This window comes from Dipodomys spectabilis, unplaced genomic scaffold (assembly GCF_019054845.1).
Source record: "Dipodomys spectabilis isolate Male_0828 unplaced genomic scaffold, ASM1905484v1 ptg000173l, whole genome shotgun sequence".
NCBI lineage: Eukaryota > Metazoa > Chordata > Mammalia > Rodentia > Heteromyidae > Dipodomys > Dipodomys spectabilis.
The window spans coordinates 9000755-9024650 of NW_024870850.1; the positions used below are offsets into that span (position 1 = coordinate 9000755).

Sequence of the window (23896 nt, forward strand, 5' to 3'; positions counted from 1 at the left end):
GCGGAATCTGCGCCCAGACACAGGCAAGGCCCTGCGGTAATCCAAAACCACATGCAATCCCTCATGCTCAAAGCCCAGGTCTCCTTCCTATGATGCTCACTGCCCCATGCCCCAAGGCATGCTGAGAGTATTCTTCCCCTTCTAGAGCAGGACCCTGAGCCTCATCTTCCCGCAGAGGTACCAAACCATGCTCAGGAGCTGGGCAGCTCAGACATGCTGCTTGTCATATCTGGGGACCGCTTGATACACGCGGTGAGGCTTGTGCCCTAGGTTGGTTGGCCTGGTAAGGGTGGATCAGGAAGCTCCCAGAGGCAGAAGCCAGACTCCTGCTCTAACAGGTGGTGAATGGCTCATGAAACAACTGGACTGGGATACTGTGATCCGGAAGCCTCTTGGCAATGCACTGGTAGCTTCCACCAGCCAAAGGGATAGGAGGTAGAAATTCTCTAACTGGCTGTGAGAACAGCCAATGGTAAGAATATTGGCTTGTGTTTTATAGTTTTCTTATTTTTCTTCTCCTATTTTGCAACTTCTTGTCAAAACTAACCCATCCAAACTCATATTTGCCTTCCTTTTACCCACAGGATTCCTTTGATAAAACAATTGTGTAGTGTGTGTTCAGATTTTCTATTTTCTCATAGACATCATTCAGATAGATAATGTGCATAATGTGCAATTTAATTTGCATACATATTTTTCCCGTTGTGGTTTCCTTTAAAGGACAAAGAAAAAATAGCAATTAATTTAAGTTTTCCTGGCTTTGGTTAGATATTTACTTCAATGTAAAACCTAATTTATGTTACTCAATTCTTTTTTTTTTGTTGGTCACAGTGCTTAAAATCTGAGCCTAGGCTCGGTCCCTCTGTTCTTCAGCTCAAGGCAGGCACTTACCACTTGAGCCACAGCACCATTCTCAGTTTTTCTGAGTGGTTTATTGGAGACAAGGATCTCACAGAATTTTTGCACAAGCTGGCTTTCAACCATCCTCATATTTCAGCCTCCTGAGTAGCTAGGATTACGTTTTTGAGAAACCAGCTCCCAGCTATTGCTCAATTCATTTTTTATTATTGTTGCTCGTTTCTCAGGGAACAGAGGAGGGAAGGCCACCGCTCCCCCACCCCACCGGAGTTCTCCATCTTTGATAATGACAAAGGCCTGGCTGAGCAGCTAGCTTCAACACAGGCCTTGGAAGGAAACAATTGGAGCCATTAGCAGGTCCCAGTACACTGACCTGACCTGCCAGGCTCAGCTCCACCCAGGGGAAAATCACCCAGCCCAGGCAGCAGTCGCTCCACCCCCAGAGGAGTGACTTTCTTCACTGAGTAAACAGAGCCAGGGGATGCGCCTCCCTACAGCAGCCTAGACAAGCAATTGAAACTCAGTAAATATAAACCATGAGAATGGCTCCAGGCTGGGCTCAGTGAGTTTCTCTATGAGTTTTCCACTCAGGGAAAAGCTACTGTTTGCTCAAAGGCTTCAACCCTACCCAGAACCTAGGCTCAACACAGCATCTCCAAAATAGAGGAAACAGACACCTCCCTCTTTTGTGATACTCAAAGCAGATCTCTCTCCCACTGAACTAGGCTGAGAGGAGGATCACACAATCCAGGGTAAAGTAGAGTATTTTTCTGTCTGCTCAAACAAACTGACTTAAAAACCAATCAAGCCACAGGAACAAAAAAACACCACAAGCAGACCAGAGATTCCACCAAGAGACTGGTTGCAGACACAGGGGAAATACAGGATCTTCTCATTACCTCCCCCCCCCAAAAAAAAGCAGGAACTCTTTCTTGAACCTTATATTAAATTTTTAATTTTTAAAAAATAAACAATATTTTTAATATCTTTTTTCCCTCTTATAATTTTAATTTTAGGTATATATGTATGTGTGTCTGTGCTTTTTTAAATCTCTTTTGACATTTTGGTCCTTTTTTTTCTTCATATTTTCTTTTTTTTTCTCTTTCTTTTTTCCGTGACTTAATTGCTCTTCTGGTCATCCTCAGATATATACCTATCATCAATTATTAGACCTTATCCCCCATTGTGTACATATTTAATCCAGAAATTTATTACTCAATTCAATACTTCTTAACCTTAAATTCTTTAATAGCAGTATTATCTCTTTTAGCCTATATAATTTTATAAGAATTTTTATTGTTTACTTTTTCATGTCTCCTTTCTATCCCTCCACTCCTCTCATTCTATCCCTTTCTTCTCACAATTTCACTTAGATAATTTTTAACTTTCACTTTTTAAATTGACATTTTTGTTTTTCCAGTTTCTCTTGTCTCTAAACAGCTGCAAAGATCAACTAGATTTAACAGACATCTACCAAATATTTCACCCAGCAGCATCAGAATACACATTTTTCTCAGCAGCACATGGAACATTTTCCAAAATAGACCACATTTTAGATCACAAAGCAAACTTGTCCAAATTCAGAAACATTGAAGTTATACCTTGCATTCTCTCAGACCACAAGGGAATAAAATAAAAACTCAACAGTAACACATGGAAGCTGTACAACACACTGTTGAATTATGAGTGGGTCATGGAAGTGATTAGAAAGGAAATACAAATGTTCATGATATTCAACAATAATGAATACACAAATTAACAGCTCCTCTGGGACACAAGAAAGGCAGTACTCAGAGGCAAGTTTATAGCTCTGAGTTCCTACATCAACAAATTGAAGAGATCTGAAACTGACAATTTCAAAAGACACCTAAACCTCCTTGGAAAAGAGCAGCAAGATAAACCGCAATCCAGTAGACAGAAAGAAATAATTAAAATTAAATCATAATTTAACGAATTAGAATTTTGAAACCATAGAAAGAATCAACACAGCAAAGGGTTGGTTCTTTGAAAAAATTAACAAAATTGACAAATCCTTAGCAAATCTTATCAGAAAAAGAAGAGAACACACCCAAATAAATAAACTCAGGCATGAGAATGGAAACGACCACAGAAAAAAACAAGATTCAGAACCTTATAATGGAATAGTTCTCAAAACTTTATGCTAATAAGTTTGAGAACTTAGCAGAAATGGTCCTTTTCCTAGCAAATATTGACATGCCGAAACTAAACCAAAACGAATTAAACCGTCCTAAAAGGCCCATATCAAGCATTGAAATAGAAACAGCAATAAGAGACCTCCCATTTAAGAAAAGACCAGGACCAGATGGATTTAGAGAGGAATTCTACAAGGCCTTCAAAGCAGAGTTCACACCAATACTCCTCCAACACTTCAATGAAATTTGAAGAGAAAGTTCACTACCGAACACATTCAAAAAATTTTGACGAATAGACTTCAACAATTCATCCAAAAAATCGTACACCATGATCAAACAGGATTCATTCAGGGATACAAAGCTGATTAATATAATTCATCACATCAACAAGAGCAAGGATAAGAACCACATGATTATCTCAATAGGTGCAGAAAAGGCATTTGAGAAGATCCAACACCACTTTATGATGATGATTCTGGAAAAATTAGGAATCCTGGGAACAGTCCTCCACAATACAATAAAGTCTGTACATGACAAACTTACAGCCAGCATTATACTTAATGGTGGAAAGCTAAATCCATTTTCTCTTAGCTCAGGAATGAGATAAGGATGTCCACTCTCTCCACTTCTCTTCAATTTAGTATTAGAATGCCTAGCTACAGCAATAAGACAAGATGCAAACATAAAAGGAATCCAAATAGGGAAAGATGAAGTAAAACTTTCCCTCTTTGCAGATGACATGATTTTGTATTTAAAGAATTCCCTGGACTCCACTCCCAAATTACTGAAGCTGATTCAAAACTTTGGCAAAGTAGAAGGGTATAAAATTAGCCCTCAAAAAATCAATGGCTTCTCTGTATTCCAACAATGAGAAAAGCATACACGAAATCAGGAAAGCAACTCTATTAGTAATAGCCACACAAAATATAAAATACCAAGGAATTAACTTAACCAAAGAAGAGAAGGACCTTTATGATGAAAAATTTGAAAAACCTGAAAAAGGAAATCAAAACAGAACTTAGAAAGTGGATAAACTTCTCATGCTCCTGGATTGGAAGGATCAACATAGTGAAAATCGCAATACTTCCTAAGGCTATCTACAAATTCAATGTGATACCTATCAATATTCCAACCTCATTCTTCAAGGAAATAGAAGAGGCAATCCAAACATTCATATGGAACAATAAAGACCCCGAATAGCAAAAATGATCCTCAACAGAAAGAACAGTGCTGGAGGAATATCAATACCAAATTTCAAACTCTACTGCAAAGTAATAATATCAAAACAACTTGGTACTGGCACAAGAACAGACTTCAGGACCAATGGAACAGAATTGAAAACCCAGACATGAACCTACAGACACATAGCCATCTAATCTTCAATAAGGGAACTTAAAATAGAAGGGAAGAAAGATAGCCTCTTCAGTAAATGGTGCTGGCAAAATTGGTAGAAAACTAAAGCTAGATCCTTATATATCACCCTCCACCAGAATCAACCCCAAATGGATCAAAGACATTGGATCCAAAGCAGACACTCTGAAAACATTAGGATGGAATAGGAGAAACCTTAGGTCTCCTTGGCACAGGCCAAAATTTTCTTAATAGAGACCCAGAAACACAACAAATCAAAGAAAGGTTGGACAAATGGGATTGCATGAAATTGCGGAGTGTCTGCATGGCAAAGGACATAGCTAGAAAGATCAATAGAAAGCCCAAGGATTGGGAGAAGTTCATAACTAGCCACACAACGGACAAGGGTCTCTTATCTAAAATGTACCTGGAACTCAAAAAATTAAATCCCCAACAACAAATCCTCAAAGAAACAACTGCCCAATAAATAAGTGGGCTAAAAACTTAAAGAGAAACTTCTCTGAAGAGGAAAGAAGGATGGCCAAAAGACACATGAAGACATGTTTAACCACCCTAGCCATAAAAGAATTGCAAATCAAAACAACATTGAGATACCACCTCACCCCAGTTAGAATGGCTATAATCAAGAACTCTAATAACAACAGATGCTGGAGGGGATGTGGACAGAAGAGCAGTTTAATGCATTGTTGGTGGGAGTGTAAACTTGTTCAACTACTTTGGAAAGTAGTATGGAGGTTCCTCATAAGACTCCATATAGAGATCCTCTATGACTCAGCAATCCCTCTTTTGGGCATTTACCCAAATGATCACAAACAAGACCATACTAAAGCTACCAACACAACTATGATTATTGCAGCATTATTTACCATAGCTAAGATATGGACAGAACCCAGATGCCCCTCATTAGATGAATGGATCAAGAAAATGTGGTATACATACACACTGGAATTCTATTCCTCCAACAGAAAGAATGGCATTGCCCCCTTTGTTAGGAAATGGAAAGACTTGGAAAAATTATATTAAGTGAAGTAAGGCAGGCCCAAAGAGACATAGGTCCCAAGGTTACCCTTCTTTGCAATAACTAGTACATGTCTGAGACAAACAGAAACTGTCAGACAAGTTGATGTTAGGCGAAATTAACCCCGAGATAAGGATTCAATTTTTTTTCTTTCTTGCGATTGTTTCCAACATATTTATAAGATGATTTCTTTGTTACTTTGCATATACCTCCCCCATGGTATAACCCTGCTTTCACTGTATTTGATGTTGGTATAATTTGTGGAGGGTAAAGGAAAAACCAAATTGCTTAAATAGAATTACAGGTGGACACTACTTGAGCCACAGCACCACTCCTAGTTTTCTGAGTGGTTTATTGCAGATAAGAGTCTCATGAAGTTTTATGCCCAGGCTGGCTTTGAACCGTGATCCTCAAATCTCAGCCTCCTGAGTAGCTAGGATTTTGGGTTTGAACCACCGGCTCCCAGCTATTGCTCAATTCTTTTATTGTTATTATTATTATTATTATTGCTCAATTCTTTACACACCAAAAGGCCAATATATGAGTGTTTTTAACTAAAAGTTGCTTTCCTTCAAATATTACCTTAAGAAAGTTACAAGAGTGATATGTGAAGTGATGCAATCAGCTGCATTTTGAAAACACCAAGAGATGGTCTGAGATCCCTCAAGTTTGTTAAGTTTGGACTCTTCATGCAATGTCAGTCTACATGTGATTCTCCTGTTCTCCCGGCTTTAAAACCAAATGGGAAATATCAATTTACAAATAGTTTGTCTAAGGATTACTACTTTACATCTTTAAAAATGTCATTTTGAGATCAAATGTTTTCAAAGAGTTAATTAAACATGTAATTTTTAAAAACTCAGTAAGGAATCCAGGTGCCAGTGATTCATACCTGTAATCCTAGCTACTCAGGAGGTGAGATCTGAGGATCAGAGTTCAAAGCCAGCCCAGGCAGGAAACTACATAGGACTGTTATCTCCAATTAACCACCAGAAAACCAAAAGCGGTGCTGTGGCTCAAGCGGTAGGGCATTCTCCTTGAGCTGAAAACGGAGGGACAGCACCTAGACCCAGAGTTCAAGTCCCATGACCAAGGGAAGTTAGTAAATGAAAGTCTTGAGAAAGGGAATTGATGAAACAAATTGGTTTCATTTGGATAAAAAATGATTTCAGTCTTCAATTTTTTTTTGGTGTGTTGTGGGGCTTGAACTCTGGGCCTTGGCACTGTCCCTCAGTTCTTCAGCTCAAGGCTAGCACTCTACCACTTAAGTCACAGCACCACTTCCCAGCTTCAATTTTTATATCCACAAAATGTTCAAATAAGTAGCAGATGAGTACATCTTGAGTTTCATAAAATAGAGCTTATGGGCTGGGGAGGTGGCTCAGTGGCAGCGCGTTTGCCTTGCATAAAATAGAGCTTATTATAAAAATAATTGGCATTAAATAAGTTGATTATTATCAAGAAAATTAATAATAACAGACACTAATGGGGATATGGCCAAAAGGAATATTATAACACTGTTGGTAACATAATATGACAAAAGATATAATATTACATGCATATTACACACACACACAAATATTGGTGTTTGTTATGTCTATGTTTACATATGGTGAGTGTTTATCATGACACTACTTAGAAGCTGAGTTGCAGAACAAGGATCCATTCCAATCAATACATGAAGGGAAAAAGTAAATTGAGTCACACAGACATTAGGAGTCTTGGGCATGCAATTAAATGTTTGAGTCAGGAATATGGGAGGAAGTGAAGAACATCGTGTTCAGTTAAGCACCCTGGGAAATGCAGCTGTGGTATATACTGGACACCATGTGAAAAATGAAGCATACAACCTGTGGGTGGGGCAGGGAAGGAAAAACTGCGTAACGTTGTAAAAACAGAAATGTACTCATTACAAGACTTACATAATGGTAACTCCTCTGTACAACACATTTACAATACACACAGACAAATAGACATACAGAAAGAAAGCACTCAGATAGATAGAGGCAACACAGATCCCCAAGTTTTCTCTTATTTTTGAAATGTAGGGAGAAGAAGGCATAGAGTACTAGAGTAGATACCAATGACAATGAAGGAGAAATTGTTAGCTTCTCCAGCAAGGAAACCTGATACATGGTTCAGGCAGAAAAGGCAAACAGGCCACCGTCAGGAGATGGAGACCCATGGAGAAGACAAAGGAAAAGGAAAAAGAAGAAAATAAAAAGAGAGAGAAGGGGACAACAGCGGATATAGAAGTGACCACAGAGTCTGGGGAACTTATCACTGTCCTACAGAGGTGTGACCAGGATGGTCCAGGAAGTGACCTCCGTGGATGAGGAAGTGACCTCAGATTGTGGGGTCCTTTGCTGACTCCCAGTCAGGTGATTGACAGGTGACTACTGGTTTCAGGCAAGTGAAGAGAAAGTGGGGAGGGCCTGTTCTCTTAGGCAGACTGAACAGAAATAGTTAGAGTAATAGATGAGGAGAATGGGATAAAAGTTTGTCCTCTGAGCCAGCCACAGCTGGCTCATACCGATAATCCTGGGTATAGAAGCAACAAAGATTTCTACCTAAAAACTCAAGTCAGGCTAGGCCCCAGCACTGATGCTCTTGCAATTTCTTGCTGACTACCAATACCAAATAGCATTTGCAATCTTACTTTTCAATTTACATTTGCCAAGACCTTCCTCATAAATATATGCAGCCAGTTCACAGAACCAGCCACCATGGTGAACTCTGTGCAGAGCAGGACACTATGCTGTGACCATGGTTTCACTTCTATTATGAGGAACTAATAGAAAAGACAGGTAGGGAGACATGGACAGAGCTGGCACTACGTAGCTGTCTAAGTGGGAACAAGAATTCCCGGAGCACTCAGGACAGGATGGGGACACAGCAGAGCAAGACCCATCCATACACCCACAGCTACCAGGATCCTCAGTGTGCAGGCCTGCTATGTTCCCAAAAAGTCATAAATCATAGAACATCTCTGTCTAACAGTGGACTGCCAATATATTCATAGGTGCAGTCTGATGGTCAACAACATGCAAGCACTGAAGAAGTTCAAGGTTCAGAGTGCAAATGTCTAATTGGTTAAGTGCATTGACCTTGAAGTATTCATCTGTAATGGTAGAATTCCAGGACACTGTTGGTAACACCTGCAGCAGTAAGTAAATACATTGAGCTCTTCTGGATTCTTGTGCATGTGCAGTTGGTATAAAAACCTGAATGGGTCATTTCACCAAACTTCTGTGTCTTCTTTTTCCCCAGGTTGTGAGCCTGCCCATCCTCATCTTTGGTGGTACTCCAATAACTCTGACTGCGCATTTGCTTGCCATGGCGCTCTATGATCATTTGACCTTCACATGGCATCCTCTGGTGTCATCCATTCCCATCATCCCTAGGGACCCTTGATTGGTTGTGCTTTTTTTGTTTTCAACTTTTTGCTTTCACACAAGTTTGTGAACAACTCAACAAGAGAGGAATCCATCCCTGGAGTTTCATTATCTACTGTCTTGGATGAAATCATGGTCCTGAGGGTGTGGAGAGGAAGATGGTACACATGTTTTCTAACTTCTGTTTTGACCTAGAAGCTGGGCCCCAGATGCAGAGCCAGAGGGCAGAATGGGCTCTGTATTCCTCTAGGACAGTGGAGGCTATCCAGGTAACAAGAAGCCACAAAAACTGAAGATCCATTTAGACACCACCTGACGCTGCAGGCACAGTCTGCATCCAGAATCACAGCTCCATGTCGAATCAGCAGCAATGTTCCCTGTTGCTCTGACACTGCTTCTCCTCCAGCATCCTCTCTTGATCACTTTCTCTGAAGATGGCAGACGCATTTGCACAGAGAAATCTGTGGCATGCAGAAGGGGAGATGTGGTCATTGCTGGGTTTTACCCCCTCTATTCTTGGGAATTGGTCGTTCAAGGCTGGAATGACCCTACCCTGCAGCAACAGAACATTCAGTAAGTGATTTCTTGGATTTTCTTAAATTTTGAATTTTTCTTTGTATTACAATCAGATGTGGGGGAAGTTTGGACACAATCACGGATGTGATCTGCATCTTCTACACTGCGCTCACTACAACAGCTCTACTTCATTTCAGGTGTTTCCGATGAATATTTTTCTTTCTTCCAAGGGTACAGAGTTTTCTGTCTATCTTCCACTCCACTCCTCTTTCCAGAGATATGCCGACCACCCCACCATCACTGTGACTCCTCCACTCATCACTGTTACTCAGGGTCACTGGGGTGACCAAGAGTCCATACAAAGACACTAAAGTGCAATGTCCCCATCCATAGGGCAAAGGCCAGGGAATCTTCAATCCATTCTGTTCTTTATACTTTTCAAAACAGGACCAATGTTTGGACCGCCTTCAGGGCAATGTTTCTTAGGATAGACATGCAGTTTCGACTTCTGAGGTAATTTCATGTCAGCAAAGTTCTGGAAATGGGGAGCTGCTGGTCAGATCAGTAATAAGAGATGCATGACATACTTGATTTTTTCCCCTTAACTAATGTAAGTAAGCTTCTGTCCTGCTATCCATGTCTTGGCCTCTCTCCTATGTTATTCCCAGAAACTCTGTTTCCATTCCTTATTCTCCAACATGTTTCCAGGCTTCTTTATTTTTCCCTGCTCATAACTTCCTAAACTAGATTTGAAAGTTTTTTCATATATATTGTCGGTAATGGGTCTTGAACTCAAGGCTTGGATGCTATCCCTCTGCTATTCACCTTAAGACAAGTGCTTGATTGCTGGCACCACAGTGCAATTTCAAATTTTATAGTGGTTTATTGGAGATAAGAGTCTCATGGACTCTTCTGCCCTGGCTGGCTTTGAGCCCTGATCCTCAGATCTCACTCTCCTGAGTAGATAGGATGACAGGCATGAGCAAAGGTGCCTGGCTTTTTCAAATATTTTATACACACTTTCATTCATGCATTTGTCCCAGGTGAGCTCACTACTTTCAGATCTATAGAATTCTCTGTAAACTTGGGAAGTCATGGATGAACCTTCTCAGACAAGTTGTGTGGAAACACCCTGTATTGGGTTTGTTCAGGAGAGGAATACTTTATTCCATGAGAGATTTATGAGAGATATTGAAGCCAAATTAATGTGGTGAGGAAGTGAGTGAGAAAGATGGGGCTCATGTGTAAATCCAGCAATAGAAACGTACCCCATGGGAAGGGTGAGATGTCAGAGCTATCCTCTTCTCTGTCCATTCTCTAATTGAGCTCTGTGTGTGTGTGTGTGTGTGTGTGTGTGTGTGTGTGTGTGTGTGTGTGTGTGTGTTTGTGTGCATGTTCAGATAGACTCTGGTACTCAGGCATCATCCCAAGTCCGATGGCTTTTTTTATCATGACTGGCACTCTACCACTTGACCTACAGCTCTGCACCAGTTTCCGTAGATTTGCTTGCACATAAAATGTGTCACAGGCATTCCTGCACAAAATGACTACAAAACATGATTCTCCTATATCAGTCTCCTTAGTAGTTATAATTGCAGGCCTGAGCCAACAGTTCCCAATTCATATTTAGTATTACTGACATTCTAGATGACAAGCCTCAGTTACATTGCACAAAATAACATCAGCAAACATCCATGAGAGTAGAGATTCTCTCTATGAGAATTTCCCTAAAATGATTATATTGAATACTAGGAGAACTCATCATTCTGGAACATTCTTGATTCATATTGGCATGTGATACCATCTGGCTTTTGAAATGTCTCCAAATTATACCAGTCTGACTGGTCTGGCTTTGTGCCTGTCTTTCCAGAAATTCCAGGCAGGCTTCAGTGTTCCTGAGTTTGTAAGTGACTTCCACAATGTCAACATTAGAGGGAGCCCAGGGACTGTGAGAAGTCAGCTGTGAGGTGATAAACCACTTCAGTACCAGAGAAAACCAAAGGCTATTTTGGTGACAAAATACTCTCTGGTTCTAAAAACCTCATGAGAACCCCAATGAGTCATGGGTGCAAATATGCCTTCTCCTGGGTGCACAGGGGGACCATATGCCTCATCCACAGGGAATGGCCTTGTGCATGGATTCTGCCTTGCAATAGCAAGATTTGTGTGCTGGAACAGGCGTTAGACACAGCTGTGGCCCCCGAACTCTATTACACCTGGAATACCAAACAGCAGGGTCACCAAAACAGATGAAGGTTAATGAAGTTTCCCTCTAAAAGTAGGGACTTGGGATCCTGGACTTTGATTGCAGAAGAAGAAATTCTAGACAAGTCACAACAGTAAGAAAATGTGGCAGAGCTTTGCTGAGTAAGGAAGCAAACAAACAAACAGGTAGACAAAAAGGAAACAGAAAGGCAAAGACACACTCTAACTGAGGAGAGACACACAGCTCTTGGGCTGCCAGGGGTATTCAGATGGTAAAGGCAGGAGGTCTGACTTAAAAGTTACACAAACATAGGTTTGTCATCTTTGCTCTAATCACTCCTGGTGTTAAACTTTCTGAGTTTCTGTATGTTTGGACCATTCTTTCCAGATGATTATCCTTGATGAAAGGAAGGTGTGCTGTTGTCTGTATTTGGGGTAGGAGGTTGCTTAAATTTTGGGGGAGCATTTTAGGGGGAAGGCATTTGCCCTACAAGACAACTGCTAATTCATATGATGAGAAATGCATCTCTCAGGAGGCAATGCAACCTATTGCCTCTCTTTGAAGTAAAGATGGTAGCCCTGTGTTTCTAAATCACATGTTTCTGAGTTGCCTTCTCTAGGACTCATTTTTTTCCTTAATTTATCCACATTCTTTTTGTGCTCAATGACTTTGGTCCCTTAATATAAAGTTATGTAGATGGATGAATAGCTCTCTGTTTGCTGTGAGCTTCCCATACCTCATTTTTTACTAACCTATTCTTCTCCATTTTCCCCTAAATGACTTCATTCTCTTAATATTAAGGGAAGTAGATGGACAAGCTTTGAGCTTGCATTAACCAGGCCTCATTTTCCTTAGTCTATCCTGCATGGGTACAGCATCCTCAGTCCACTGCGATCAAGACCAATAAAGTGCTGGGTGAGTACTAAGATTGACTCAGGTTGAATGTGGTAGAGGTGTGCTCATGAGCCAAGATGCACACAACCATACACAATTAGTTATAGCTGATATAGAATTCAGATTGTCAGGTGGTAGATGACTTTCTCAGATATTGAAGTGATTACAGAGTCAGCCAGAGGCTGTCCTGTCTATATGGTCATGGCACAGTTCTAGTGCTATTACCTAGCCCACACTAAGCTGTGGGACAATATCACCATCTTACTTCCCTGTCTTACCTATTATAATTGGGATGAAAAACCATGCAATGCTACAGCAGCATGGTAAGTTTTGTAAAGGAAGCCACAAGCCAGCATGGGTGGCCGATGCCTAGAATTCTAGCTACTTAGGAAGCGAGATCTGAGGACCGGGGTTCAATGCCACCCCAGGCAGAAAAGTCTGTGAGACTTTTATCTCTAGTAAAACAAAAGAAAGCCAGAAGTGGCTCTGTGCCTCAAGTGCTAGAGAGCTAGTCTTAAGCTGAAGATTTTAGGGTCAGATCCCAGGCATAGATTTCAAAGCCCAAAACCAACAAAAAAAAGCAAGCCACAGGACCGTCTTGGTGAACACCACCATCTACTCAGGCTATCTAGCCTCCCCAAAGCCCAAACTGTCATGTGGATACACTTAAGCCACAATCTAGCTTATGCTGATGTAGACTAATGCACACTGGATTCCTAGAGAGCCTTCAGTTTCTGCCTGGTGCCATCTTGAGCACTGTCCTTCTAGGGCAGTGGTCCCTGAAATTATTCACTGTGCAATGAGACTGGACTGAGCCAGATGATAACAGAGTCACATAGCCACAGTGGCTTCACTAGGCTAAGCAAGAATACAGGTGTCAGCCTACTCCACCCATGGTGGAAAGTGATGGAAATGGCATTTCGTTCTGCCTCAGCGACCTTCCAAAACCTCCTGAAATATTCTAATGGAAGCTGTGGTACTAGCATCAAACAGTGCCTCTAGTTTATTCTGGATTATTGGTCCAACCATGACATGCCTGATAAAGGGTTCTAAGAAAAACTCTGACCCAATCTTCTGCCCTGCTCACTAGGAGGTTGTATCCCATACCTCCTGTCATTCACAAGATTAGAGGAGTGAGGTTGTGGCAGTGTGTTCCTTCTCCATCCTTAACCAGTTCCAGAGGCACAAGCTAAAGGTCTGGACCCAAGAGTAGAAACTATAAGCACATCCCCATCACTGGTCTCAGTGTATGGGGATGGTGCTCAGATTTAACTTTAATTCTCTTCCTCCCTGCAATGTCAGAGGGTTTCTGTCCATAATGAGCTACTAGTGCTGGTAATGGGGAGGAACATGGAGATGGCTTCTTCCCCCTTTTCTCACACATCCTTTTCTGTTGTTTGCTTGACTAGAGAAGTATCCTCCAGTCCACACTCCCTGACTCTCATCTGTTCTTTGTTGGGTGAGGCAATCTTCATGTTCTAGCTTCCTGGGCTATCATCTTGCTCTGCTTCTGGGGAATCCCCATGAATGATGACATTCTCTGAGTCAGCTTAGTGTGCCTCTACCACTACAAATGAATTTTGTACTTCTGTGATTTCTTTACTTTCCTCACAAGGCAAGATTCACTTCTTTGCAGAAGGATGCACCATTGGCAAATGTGTGGCAAGCAAGCACAGACACAAAACAGCCTGCTGTCCTATTTACTCCTAACACAGCAGGCCCTGCCTGTCTGTTCATACTGGTTGAACTCGGGTAGACCATCTGCTCCCAATTGGAATCGTATTTCTTAAGATTTTTTCCATATGCACAGCTAATTTAAGGGACTAAATGATTTGGGATGTTAGCTGAGCCTCCTCCTATGTCACAGCAGACAGAAGTGTTTTTCACTTATCCATATGGGGCAGAGAGGAAAAGCCAGCTTGCTCATTCCTCACTCTCTCTCTCTCTCTCTCTCTCTCTCTCTCTCTCTCTCTCTCTCTCTCTCTCTCTCTCTCTCTCTTCAATCTCAGAAGAATAGTCATCTCATGTATGCTGATCAAGACCTGTTCAGGAACTCTTCCAATTCTAAGAAGCTTTCTTAGACTCCAAATTAGAATGCCATCCCGTTGGATTTACACATATTACTGTGTGTAGAAATCAACATTTGATTCAACAAAGTCATGAGATTTGCAGTTAATCATTTGTAAGACTTGTATACCTACCCAAATTTTGTGATTTCTGTGCAGGATCAACTTAAAGAAATACCAATTGCTTCTCACCCTGGTGCTGGCTGTGGAGGAGATCAACAAGAATCCCCATCTGCTACCCAACATGACTCTGGGGTTTGAGATCTATACTGCACATTACTCAGGTACTGATCTGTTAGAGGACCCACTCACCTGGCTGTCTGGGAAGAATAAAAACATCCCTAATTACACCTGTAGAAGAGACAGCAAAGCTATAGCAGCACTCACAGGAACCTCAAGCACATTTGTCCCAATAGGGACACTGCTGGACCTCTACAATCTTCCACAGGTGAGGCTGGGTGGGGTGGGCAGATGTGAAGCCATATCCACAGTGACTCTGTCCTCAACAGTCTGAAGAGGAGGTGGTATCACAAACCCTTTCAAATGCATAATCTCACAGGGAGAAGCATCCTGAAGTGGGTGGGACATACACATTTTCATTACTTCAAATAAAAGGAGGGGTGTTGAGAGGAAAGAATGAGCCAAAGCTCTGAGCCTTATCTGTACATGTCTACAAAGAGTTCAGAACATGAGAGATGACTTTGCAAATGGGATAAGCAAACTTTTGTTCCCACAACTATACTACCACTTGTTGTGTCGTTCACATCAGGACTGAGATTTGCCTATGACCACACTCTTCCTGATGTTGTTTCCATTTGTTCCCTGTAGTTCACCTTTGGGGCTTTTGATCCTCTCCTGAGTGACCATGGAAAGTTTGGTACTGTCTATCAGATGGCTGCCAAGGACTCAGGTCTAGCCCTGGCCATGGTCTCCTTGATGCTTCATTTCAGCTGGAACTGGGTGGGACTATTCATCACCGAAGAAAACTATGGAATGTGGTTCCTCTCAGAATTGAGGGAAGAGATGGGCAAGAGTAGAGTCTGCTTTGCCTTTGCGAACATGATCACTTACAGTGTCCTTTCAGATTACTCAAATGATCTATCAATGCAGCGCCAGCTACTGGACTTATCAACCAATGTGATTATCCTTTATGGGGACAGTAAATTTCTACTAAGCTTTATTCTTAAATTTAGGCACTTTCTAATTACAGGCAAAGTCTGGGTCCTGAACTCACCCTATGATGATGTGACTATTGCTAAAAGACATTTTCTGATTGACTCTTTCCATGCACCTCTTATCTTCTCTCACCATCATAGAAACACTGCTGCGTTCACCAATTTTATTCTGACAGAGACCTTCTCCAAGAACTCAGCAAATAACTCCCTTCCCAGGTCATGGATTCAGTCTGTTTATAGCCTACTGATTAAGTCTGACTGCAGAGACTTGGGGCACTGCTCATACAATGCCACACTGCATTGGTTGCTGAGGCACATTTTTGACATGACCATGTCAGATGAGAGTTACAACATCTACAATGCTGTGTATGCTGTGGCCCATGCCCTCCACCAGATGTTTCTTCATTACATGGGAGAGCCAAGAGTGCACAATGGGCAACCCAGGACATTTCTCTCTTCACAGGTAATGGCTTTGCTTTTGGGTGCCCTACTCTAGGCATGCAGAACTTCTATATAAGCTTTCATAGCAGATGCAACTAGGTTGTCTGGCACCATTTTGGCAAATACAAGAGAGTCTGTTGTGCTCTCCATGAAGTGATGATAGAGCTGTGAAGACAATGTTCTTGAAGAACGCTGCATCCGTGACAAGGGAGTGTTGTGTCTTCTGTCCCCATCCTCACTATGTTTGGGAAAAACCATCCCCTTTTCAATAGGATATATTCAAATTCTCCTTGTTCCTTTTTAAAATAACAGATTAAGGGTGACTAGTTTTTTTATTGTGAAAATACTGTACAGAGGGGTTACAATTACATGGGCAATATAATGAGTACATTTCTTACCAAGCATTGTAGCCTCCTTCTTTGTTTCCCCTTCCCATCCCTTCCAATTCTCCCCCCCCCCCCCCGCACTCCCTACCCAATCTTCCCCCACACTCCCGAACCAAAGCTGTGAAGTTCGTTTTTGACATAACGACTTCTACATCCCATTGTTGCAATTGGTTCAACTGTATCCCTATTTAAACGATTTCTTTTTCCCCTTCCCCTCAACAGATTATACCGACATCAAATACAGGGGTTATACTGTGGGGGAGGGACATACAAAGCAACAAAGAAATAAACTTATAAATGTGTTAGAAACAATCACATGAAAGAAAAAAAAACATTTGAATACATAGCTTAGGGTTCATTTCCCTAACATCACCTTATCTGAACTTTTCTGCTTGACTCAGACATATACTAGATATTGCAAATAAGAGAATCCATGGGACCTATCTTTCTTTGGGTCTGGCTTACTCTACTTAATATAAAATTTTCCAAGCCTTTCCATTTCCTAACAAATTGGGCAATGTCATTCTTTCTGATGGAGGCATAGAGTTCCATTTTGTATATATAACACTTTTTCTTGATCTATTTATCTACTATGGGCATATGTGTAGGTTCCACATCTTACCTATAATAAATAATGCTGCAATAAGCATAGTCATGCTAGTAGCTTTAGTGTGGTCCTGTTTGTAAACATTTGGGTTATTGCCCAAAACTGGGATTGCTGGGTAATAGGGGAGCTCTACATGGAGTCTTTTGAGGAACATCCATACTACTTTCCAAAGTGTTTGAACATGTTTACACTCCCACCAACAATGCAGTAAGGTTCCCTTCTGTCCACATCCCCTCCAGCATCGGTTGTTATTAAAGTTCTTGATTATAGCCATTCTAACTGGAGTGAGGTGATATCACAATATTGTTTTGATTCGCATTTCTTTTAAGGATAGGGAGGTTGAGCATTTCTTCATGTGTCTATTGGCCATCCTTCTTTCCTCTTCAGAGAAGTTTCTCTTTAAGGCTTTAGCCCACTTATTCGTTGGGCAGTTGTTTCTTTGAGAATTTCTTATTGGGGCATTTAATTTTTGAGTTCCAAGTATATCTTAGATATGAGAACTTTCTTCATTGTATGACTAGTGAAGATCTCCTCTAAGAGTGACTGGTTCTTGAAAACCTAATATTGCCTAGACACAAGTGGCTCACACCTGTGACTCACTCATGACTACAATTAACCACCAAGAAGCCAGACGGGGAGCTGTGGCTCAATGGACAGAATAATTACTTTGAAAAGAACAAAAAAAAAAAAAAACCAAGTTGAGTGCCTAAACTGTGAGAACACACCACAGGGCAGGCATACCCACACACACACACACACACACACACACACACACACACACACACACAAACACACACACACACACACACACACACGCAGAGAACAAGGTCTTGCTTAAGGTAATCTTTCATAGTTGTCACAAATATTCTATGATTCTACTTAGATTATTATTTACCTATATTTCAGACTGATTCTCCTATCAGAATCACAAAACAAGTGATTGGAATGCAATTTAGAGAGTCTGTTGGGGTCTATCATATGATAATTCATTATTTTGTTGGATGTGGCTAGAGTTTCATTCCCTTGAAATTGAGTTTCTGCAACCCATCCTGGATACTCAGGTTTTAGAACTTGGTAACATTTTAGTCTGCTGTGGGCCTGCATTTGATACAGTTGGTTGGAATCCTGCGGTGTGTGTGAATCAGTGGATGGGAATGAAGAGTAATCCATTGTCTGGGGTTTTGTGATAACACTGGGAAGCACTTCACCATACTATAATGTGTCCCTTTTAGCTGCATCACTTTTTGAAGAAGATCCAATTTACCAATCCTGTTGGAGACCAAGTGGTTTTGAATGAGGAAAGGAAATTGGAGGCAGAGTATGACATTAAGAGCTTTTGGAATTTTCCAGAAGGTCTGGGACAAAAGGTGAAAGTTGGCAAGTTTTCTCCATCTAGGCCACATAGTCAACAACTGGTTTTGTTTGAAAATCTGATAGAGTGGCCCATAGGAATTACCAAGGTGGGTCATTTCTACTTTTGTTACTCTCTCTTTTTAAAAAAATGTATTGCTTTTAGGAAGTAGCTGTAGAAAGACCTTACAATTCCCTAAGTCAGGTTATGATCACAATGCTTCTAGGCATTGTCACCACCTCCTTAGTTCTCCCCCAGGGTCAGTCGTTTCTAACCATAATGGCATGATCTATGTATAAATGAGCAATAAGCTTATCCTTTTTTAAAGTTAGTTCAATGAAACTATGGCTCAGTGGTTTACATTTCAAAACTTTGTGTTTCTGGAAGTTTCTTACTAACAGATACATGGAAGGAACAGGGGAACATATCATGACCAATATGTTGTTCTATGTTTGCACAGTGAATATCATAAAATTAAATGACACCTGTGAATCATCATTTCAGCACTGTGACAAAATATCTGAGGGAATCAAATGAGAAGGCAGAAGGGCTTGCTTTGCTTCTGCCTGGAGATTTCAGACCATGGTTGGATAGATTGTTGCTTCTTAGTCTAGTGAGACAGGATGTAATGAAAGGAGCATCTGCCAGTAAAATTCACCCACTTCCTGACAGCTAGGAAGCCAAGGGAGATGTGAATGTCCCTGGGTACAGTAGCACCTCTACAGCAATCAGCCATGCTTTAGAGTGTGGGTTTGAAATTTCCCTGAGTGATTTTCCTCTCATGCTCTTATTCATCTGTAAACAGATCACATAATTCAAGAATAGGATGCAGGATTAACTCCCATTTCCTAATTTCATAGAGTTAACATCCAACACTTCAAGGCTCCATGACTTCCCGATAGTATGAGTGCTGGGTGTTGAGGCCCCACATATTCTTCAGCTCATGTCAGATGAAACTGTAAGAAGGTTCAGTAAATTCATTTGCTGTGTGCATATAAAGATTATGTGTTTTTATTATCATTTCCCCTAAATCACTGGAGTTTCTCAGATGTCAATTGAAAGGATAAAATGTCACTAACTTTCATATGAATATTCTCAGACTCCTCAGTCTGTGTGCAGTGAGAGCTGTGGCCCTGGATTCAGGAAAGCCTCTCTGGAGGGAAATGCTACCTGTTGCTTTGATTGCACTCCTTGCCCAGAGAATGAGATTTCTAATGTGACAGGTGAGTCTGTTAGTTAGAGAAATTCCCCATCTCTCCTTCCTAACCTTCAGTCCATGCAAGCCAGTGGAGTGATCTACAGTAACATGGCAGGAACACACATGCACCTTCACGCAGAGTTCCAGGGCAACGTTAACCATACTTCTCCTTAGAAGAAACACCCACTGGCCCTCCATACATCTCTGACTGTATTTTCTAATCTATTACAGACTTCATCTTGAGAATACCCATGTTCCCCTCTCCTCAATCGCATTTTTTATATTTAAAGAAAATGTTTACCCATGGTTTTCATTATTTGTAATACCTACTGTTTGTCTAGGACAAGCAGAAAAGGTCAAAAGCTAGGTACTATGACCATATAAGTTGATGTTAAGTGAAATGAACGCCAAGATTGGGGCGTTTATAATGACCATGTGATTTTTTTCTTTCTTTGGTATGTTCCACCCCCATGGTATAACCCCTGTTTTCAATGTATTGGATTTGGTGCCCTGCATCTTGTATATACATTTTCCTAATTTGGGGAGGGCAAGGAAAAAACAAACTGCTTAAATAGGGATACAGTTGCCCCATTTGAGCCAGGAGATGTACAAGACACTATATTGAAAACGAATTTACAACTTTGGCATTGTTGGGGGAGTACTTGGGGATGTGGACAAAGAAGGGATGGTTAGGCAAAAACAAAGCAGGAGGCAAAATCCTAGAAGGGAAATGTACACTTTACCTTACTCATGTAAATGTAACTACTCTGTACAGTATTTTTACAATAAAAAACATTAAAAAAAAAAAACAAAAAAAGGGGGAACAATGCTCCATAGGAAAATACTCATTACCTTAATCATGTAACTGTAACCACTTTGTACAGTATCTTAACAATAAAACATATATTTAATAAACAAGGGAGAAATGGAGAAAATAAGAGCTAAACAGAAAAAAAGGAAATATCAAGGACCAGTTGTTGATCTTTGAAATGATATGCAAATCATCATGGAATTGTGGACCTAACACAGCCTTTCATTTCTGAGTGCCTATTGCTGCTCATTTCTAATTAAATGTTATTTACTATTTAGCATGCACTAATAATACAATGGGCTTTGTTATGGTCACTCCATGCCTGACACTGGCACTAGGCTGCTAGCAACTCTTCAAATATAAAAGATTCAGAAATAGTTTATCATCTCCATTTCATTTCTCTTCTCCCTCCTCCAGCTGATCTTTCCCAGACCTTATCATATCAGTGGAGGAGCACTGTTCTTGACACAGATCAAATGCTCAAGAAGTTTGTGAGATTGAGGAGATTGAGGTTTGGATTAGACCCTCTTGCACAAAGTGAATTGGTTGGGCTGAGTCTCTATTCTCCATTATGTCTTGAATGAGTAGCAGAGAGCCAGAGTGCTATGACCTGTCAAGAATGCAGAACATAATGCTGGTAATCATATATTACACCTGTAATCCAAGCGATTTAAGCAGTTGAGATTTGAGGATGGAACTTCCATGTAATGATGTACAGGAAACTCAGTAAGATTCTTTATCACCATTAAGCACCCAAAAAGCTGTAATTGGAGCTGTGGCGCAAGTGGTAGAGTGGTAGTTTTGAGCATGAATACTCTGAAAAACATCCCATGGCAAGAGTTCAAGCACTGGAGGAAAGACAGACAGATGGAAGGAAGAAAGGAGCTAGAGAAGGAAGGAGGGAGGGAGGGAAAGAGGAAAGGAAGGAAGGAAGGAAAGAGAAGGAAGGAAGGAAGGAGGAAAGAAAGAAAACATAAACATAAAAACGGAAAGGGAAGAGGGAAAGAAGAAGAAATGTGAGAAAGAGATTTGATGTGAAAGCATTTTGATATAGAGTTACTCTGTTGGTATTGAACTCACTACTGGTCAACTGGTGAATCAGGGGAAATGTGATAGCTACTTGAATGAAGGGGGTTGAGAGGAAAGACAAATACTAAACACAAACTAATAGTGATTCTCACACCTCACCAGACATGGAGCAGTGTGTCAGGTGTGCAGATCATCAGTTTGCCAACATCCAGAGGAATCACTGCCTGAGGAAAACTGAGGGCTTCCTGGCTTATGAAGACCCCTTGGGTATGGCTCTGGCTTGCACAGCTCTTTGCTGCTCTGCACTCACAGCTGCAGTTCTTGGGGTGTTTATCAAGCACCAAGACACCCCTATTGTCAAGGCCAATAACTGGGCCCTCAGCTACATCCTGCTCATCTCCCTCATCTGCTGCTTCCTCTGCTCCTTGCTCTTCCTTGGCCGTCCCCACACAGCCACCTGCATCCTGCAGCACACCACATTCGCAGTGGTCTTCACTGTGGCTGTCTCCACGGTCCTGGCCAAGACCATCACTGTGGTTCTGGCCTTCACGCTCACTGCTCCAGGGAGTAGCACGAGGCAGTGGCTGCTGTTCTGGGTTCCTAACCTCCTCATCCCCATCTGCACTCTCATCCAGGTGACCCTCTGTGGCCTCTGGCTGCGAATCTCTCCTCCCTTTGTGGACAAAGATGCACAATCTGAACATGGCTACATCATCATCCTGTGCAACATGGGCTCTCTCACTGCCTTCTACTGTGTCCTGGGATACCTTGGCTCTCTGGCCCTGGCCAGCTTCACTGTGGCTTTTCTGGCCAGAAACCTGCCTGACACCTTCAATGAGGCCAAGTTCCTGACCTTCAGCATGCTGGTGTTCTGCAGTGTGTGGCTCACCTTCCTGCCTGTCTACCACAGCACCAAGGGGAAGGCCATGGTAGCCGTGGAGGTGTTCTCCATTTTGGCCTCCAGTGTAGGTCTCCTAGGCTGCATCTTTGCCCCCAAGTGCTACATCATCCTGATAAGACCTGAGAGAAGTTCTTTCTCCAGGTTCAGGGAGAGATCAGGTTCTGGAAGATACAAACATTAAGATAAACATAGATGTTGCCTAGAATATTTAGAGGCTCTGAGAGCAATCTGTATCACATCTTAGTTTACTGTGAGGACTTCTTTGAACAAACAAGTTACTCTAATTCATTCCTCTGGTTATGTTAGAGACATAGCACATGCCCAACAAGACCTCCAAAATTTGCATTCTAACTTGGATATTTTATGACTCCTTCAGTGTAATCTGTCCTTTATACTATCATACTTCCTAATGAGTACATTGTCTACTGTGCTTATTCTTTTCTCTTTCCTGTATCAATTATTCTTCCTACCTATACTATATCACTGCTTGAATATCACTATATAAGTATAGGAAGTTACTAGTAAAGGAAGTTATGTTGTTGAACATTTCCATGCTTTCATTATGGTAACTCAAGTCCATTCTCTGACCTAGCTGAATATTTCTGTTCACATATTTTCTATTTTGCTACATTACTGCGTTTATTTTACTGGAAAATCTCTCATTCTTTCTTTTCTTTCTTTAAGAATTTTAGAGCACGATGTTAATCTATTGTAGTTTCCAAGAGGAATCTATGAATGTATTTTTTAGGGAAGAAATGCGAGTGCACCAACATAACTACAGTTGTCCAAATGAGCAGCTGCAGCAATCGTTTGCTTATTGGATATTATTTCTTATTGAAATCCAAAAATACTGAGTACACAATTGGCCAAGCAGAGCCTTGTCATCCCAGTCCCTAAGAATCCTCAATATTAATGCATGGAGAAAAGGAATCATTTATAAGAAGAGAAAAAGCTCCCCAAGAGAGGACAAAAACATCAGATAGGCTCAGACTTCAAAACTCTCAATGATCTTTACAATTCTATGAGAACAAGAATGATTCAGAAGAGTCCCTAAGAAATCAAAGTGTTGAGGAGCTTGAAGTAGGAATATTGTCAGGCCACCACCACATTGTACAGCCAGAAGGAGTCCAATGGACAAACAAGCACATGTCTCCAGAGATCTTGATGTTATTCAAGGCTGTAGCTGTGGCTCAGTGGAGTGATGTCAGCCACACATGCATGACAGAGATACATATAGTGCTGTCTCTAATTCTGCTGGGCCATGGATGGAAAACAGAAAAGCATCTGCACAGAGACAGAAATGTCTGGAATCCAAACAGATTATCCCACTTACAATGACTCAAAGAAGAGAGTGCTCACTGTTCTGTATAGGTGCTCATTTAATGATTGCCACTTCTGGTTTTCAGTGGTCCATTGGAGAAAAGAGTTTCTTGGAATTCCCTGCCTGGGATGGCTTTGAACTGCAATCCTCAGATCTCAGCATCCTGAGTAGCTAGGATCACAGGCATGAGGCACCAGCA

The 23896-nt window shown here is 41.3% G+C and overlaps 1 protein-coding gene across 1 annotated transcript; it reads left to right on the forward strand.

Annotated features, from left to right (window-relative positions):
• The first annotated feature begins 8953 nt into the window (after positions 1-8953).
• Positions 8954-22557, forward strand: LOC122119612 (vomeronasal type-2 receptor 116-like). Its single transcript, XM_042693620.1, has 8 exons — positions 8954-9064; positions 9202-9368; positions 9759-9824; positions 14637-14925; positions 15306-16115; positions 18319-18546; positions 19537-19660; positions 21638-22557. The coding sequence occupies exons 1-8, from the start codon at positions 8954-8956 to the stop codon at positions 22555-22557; spliced, it is 2715 nt and encodes a 904-aa protein (XP_042549554.1).
• Positions 22558-23896: the final 1339 nt, after the last annotated feature.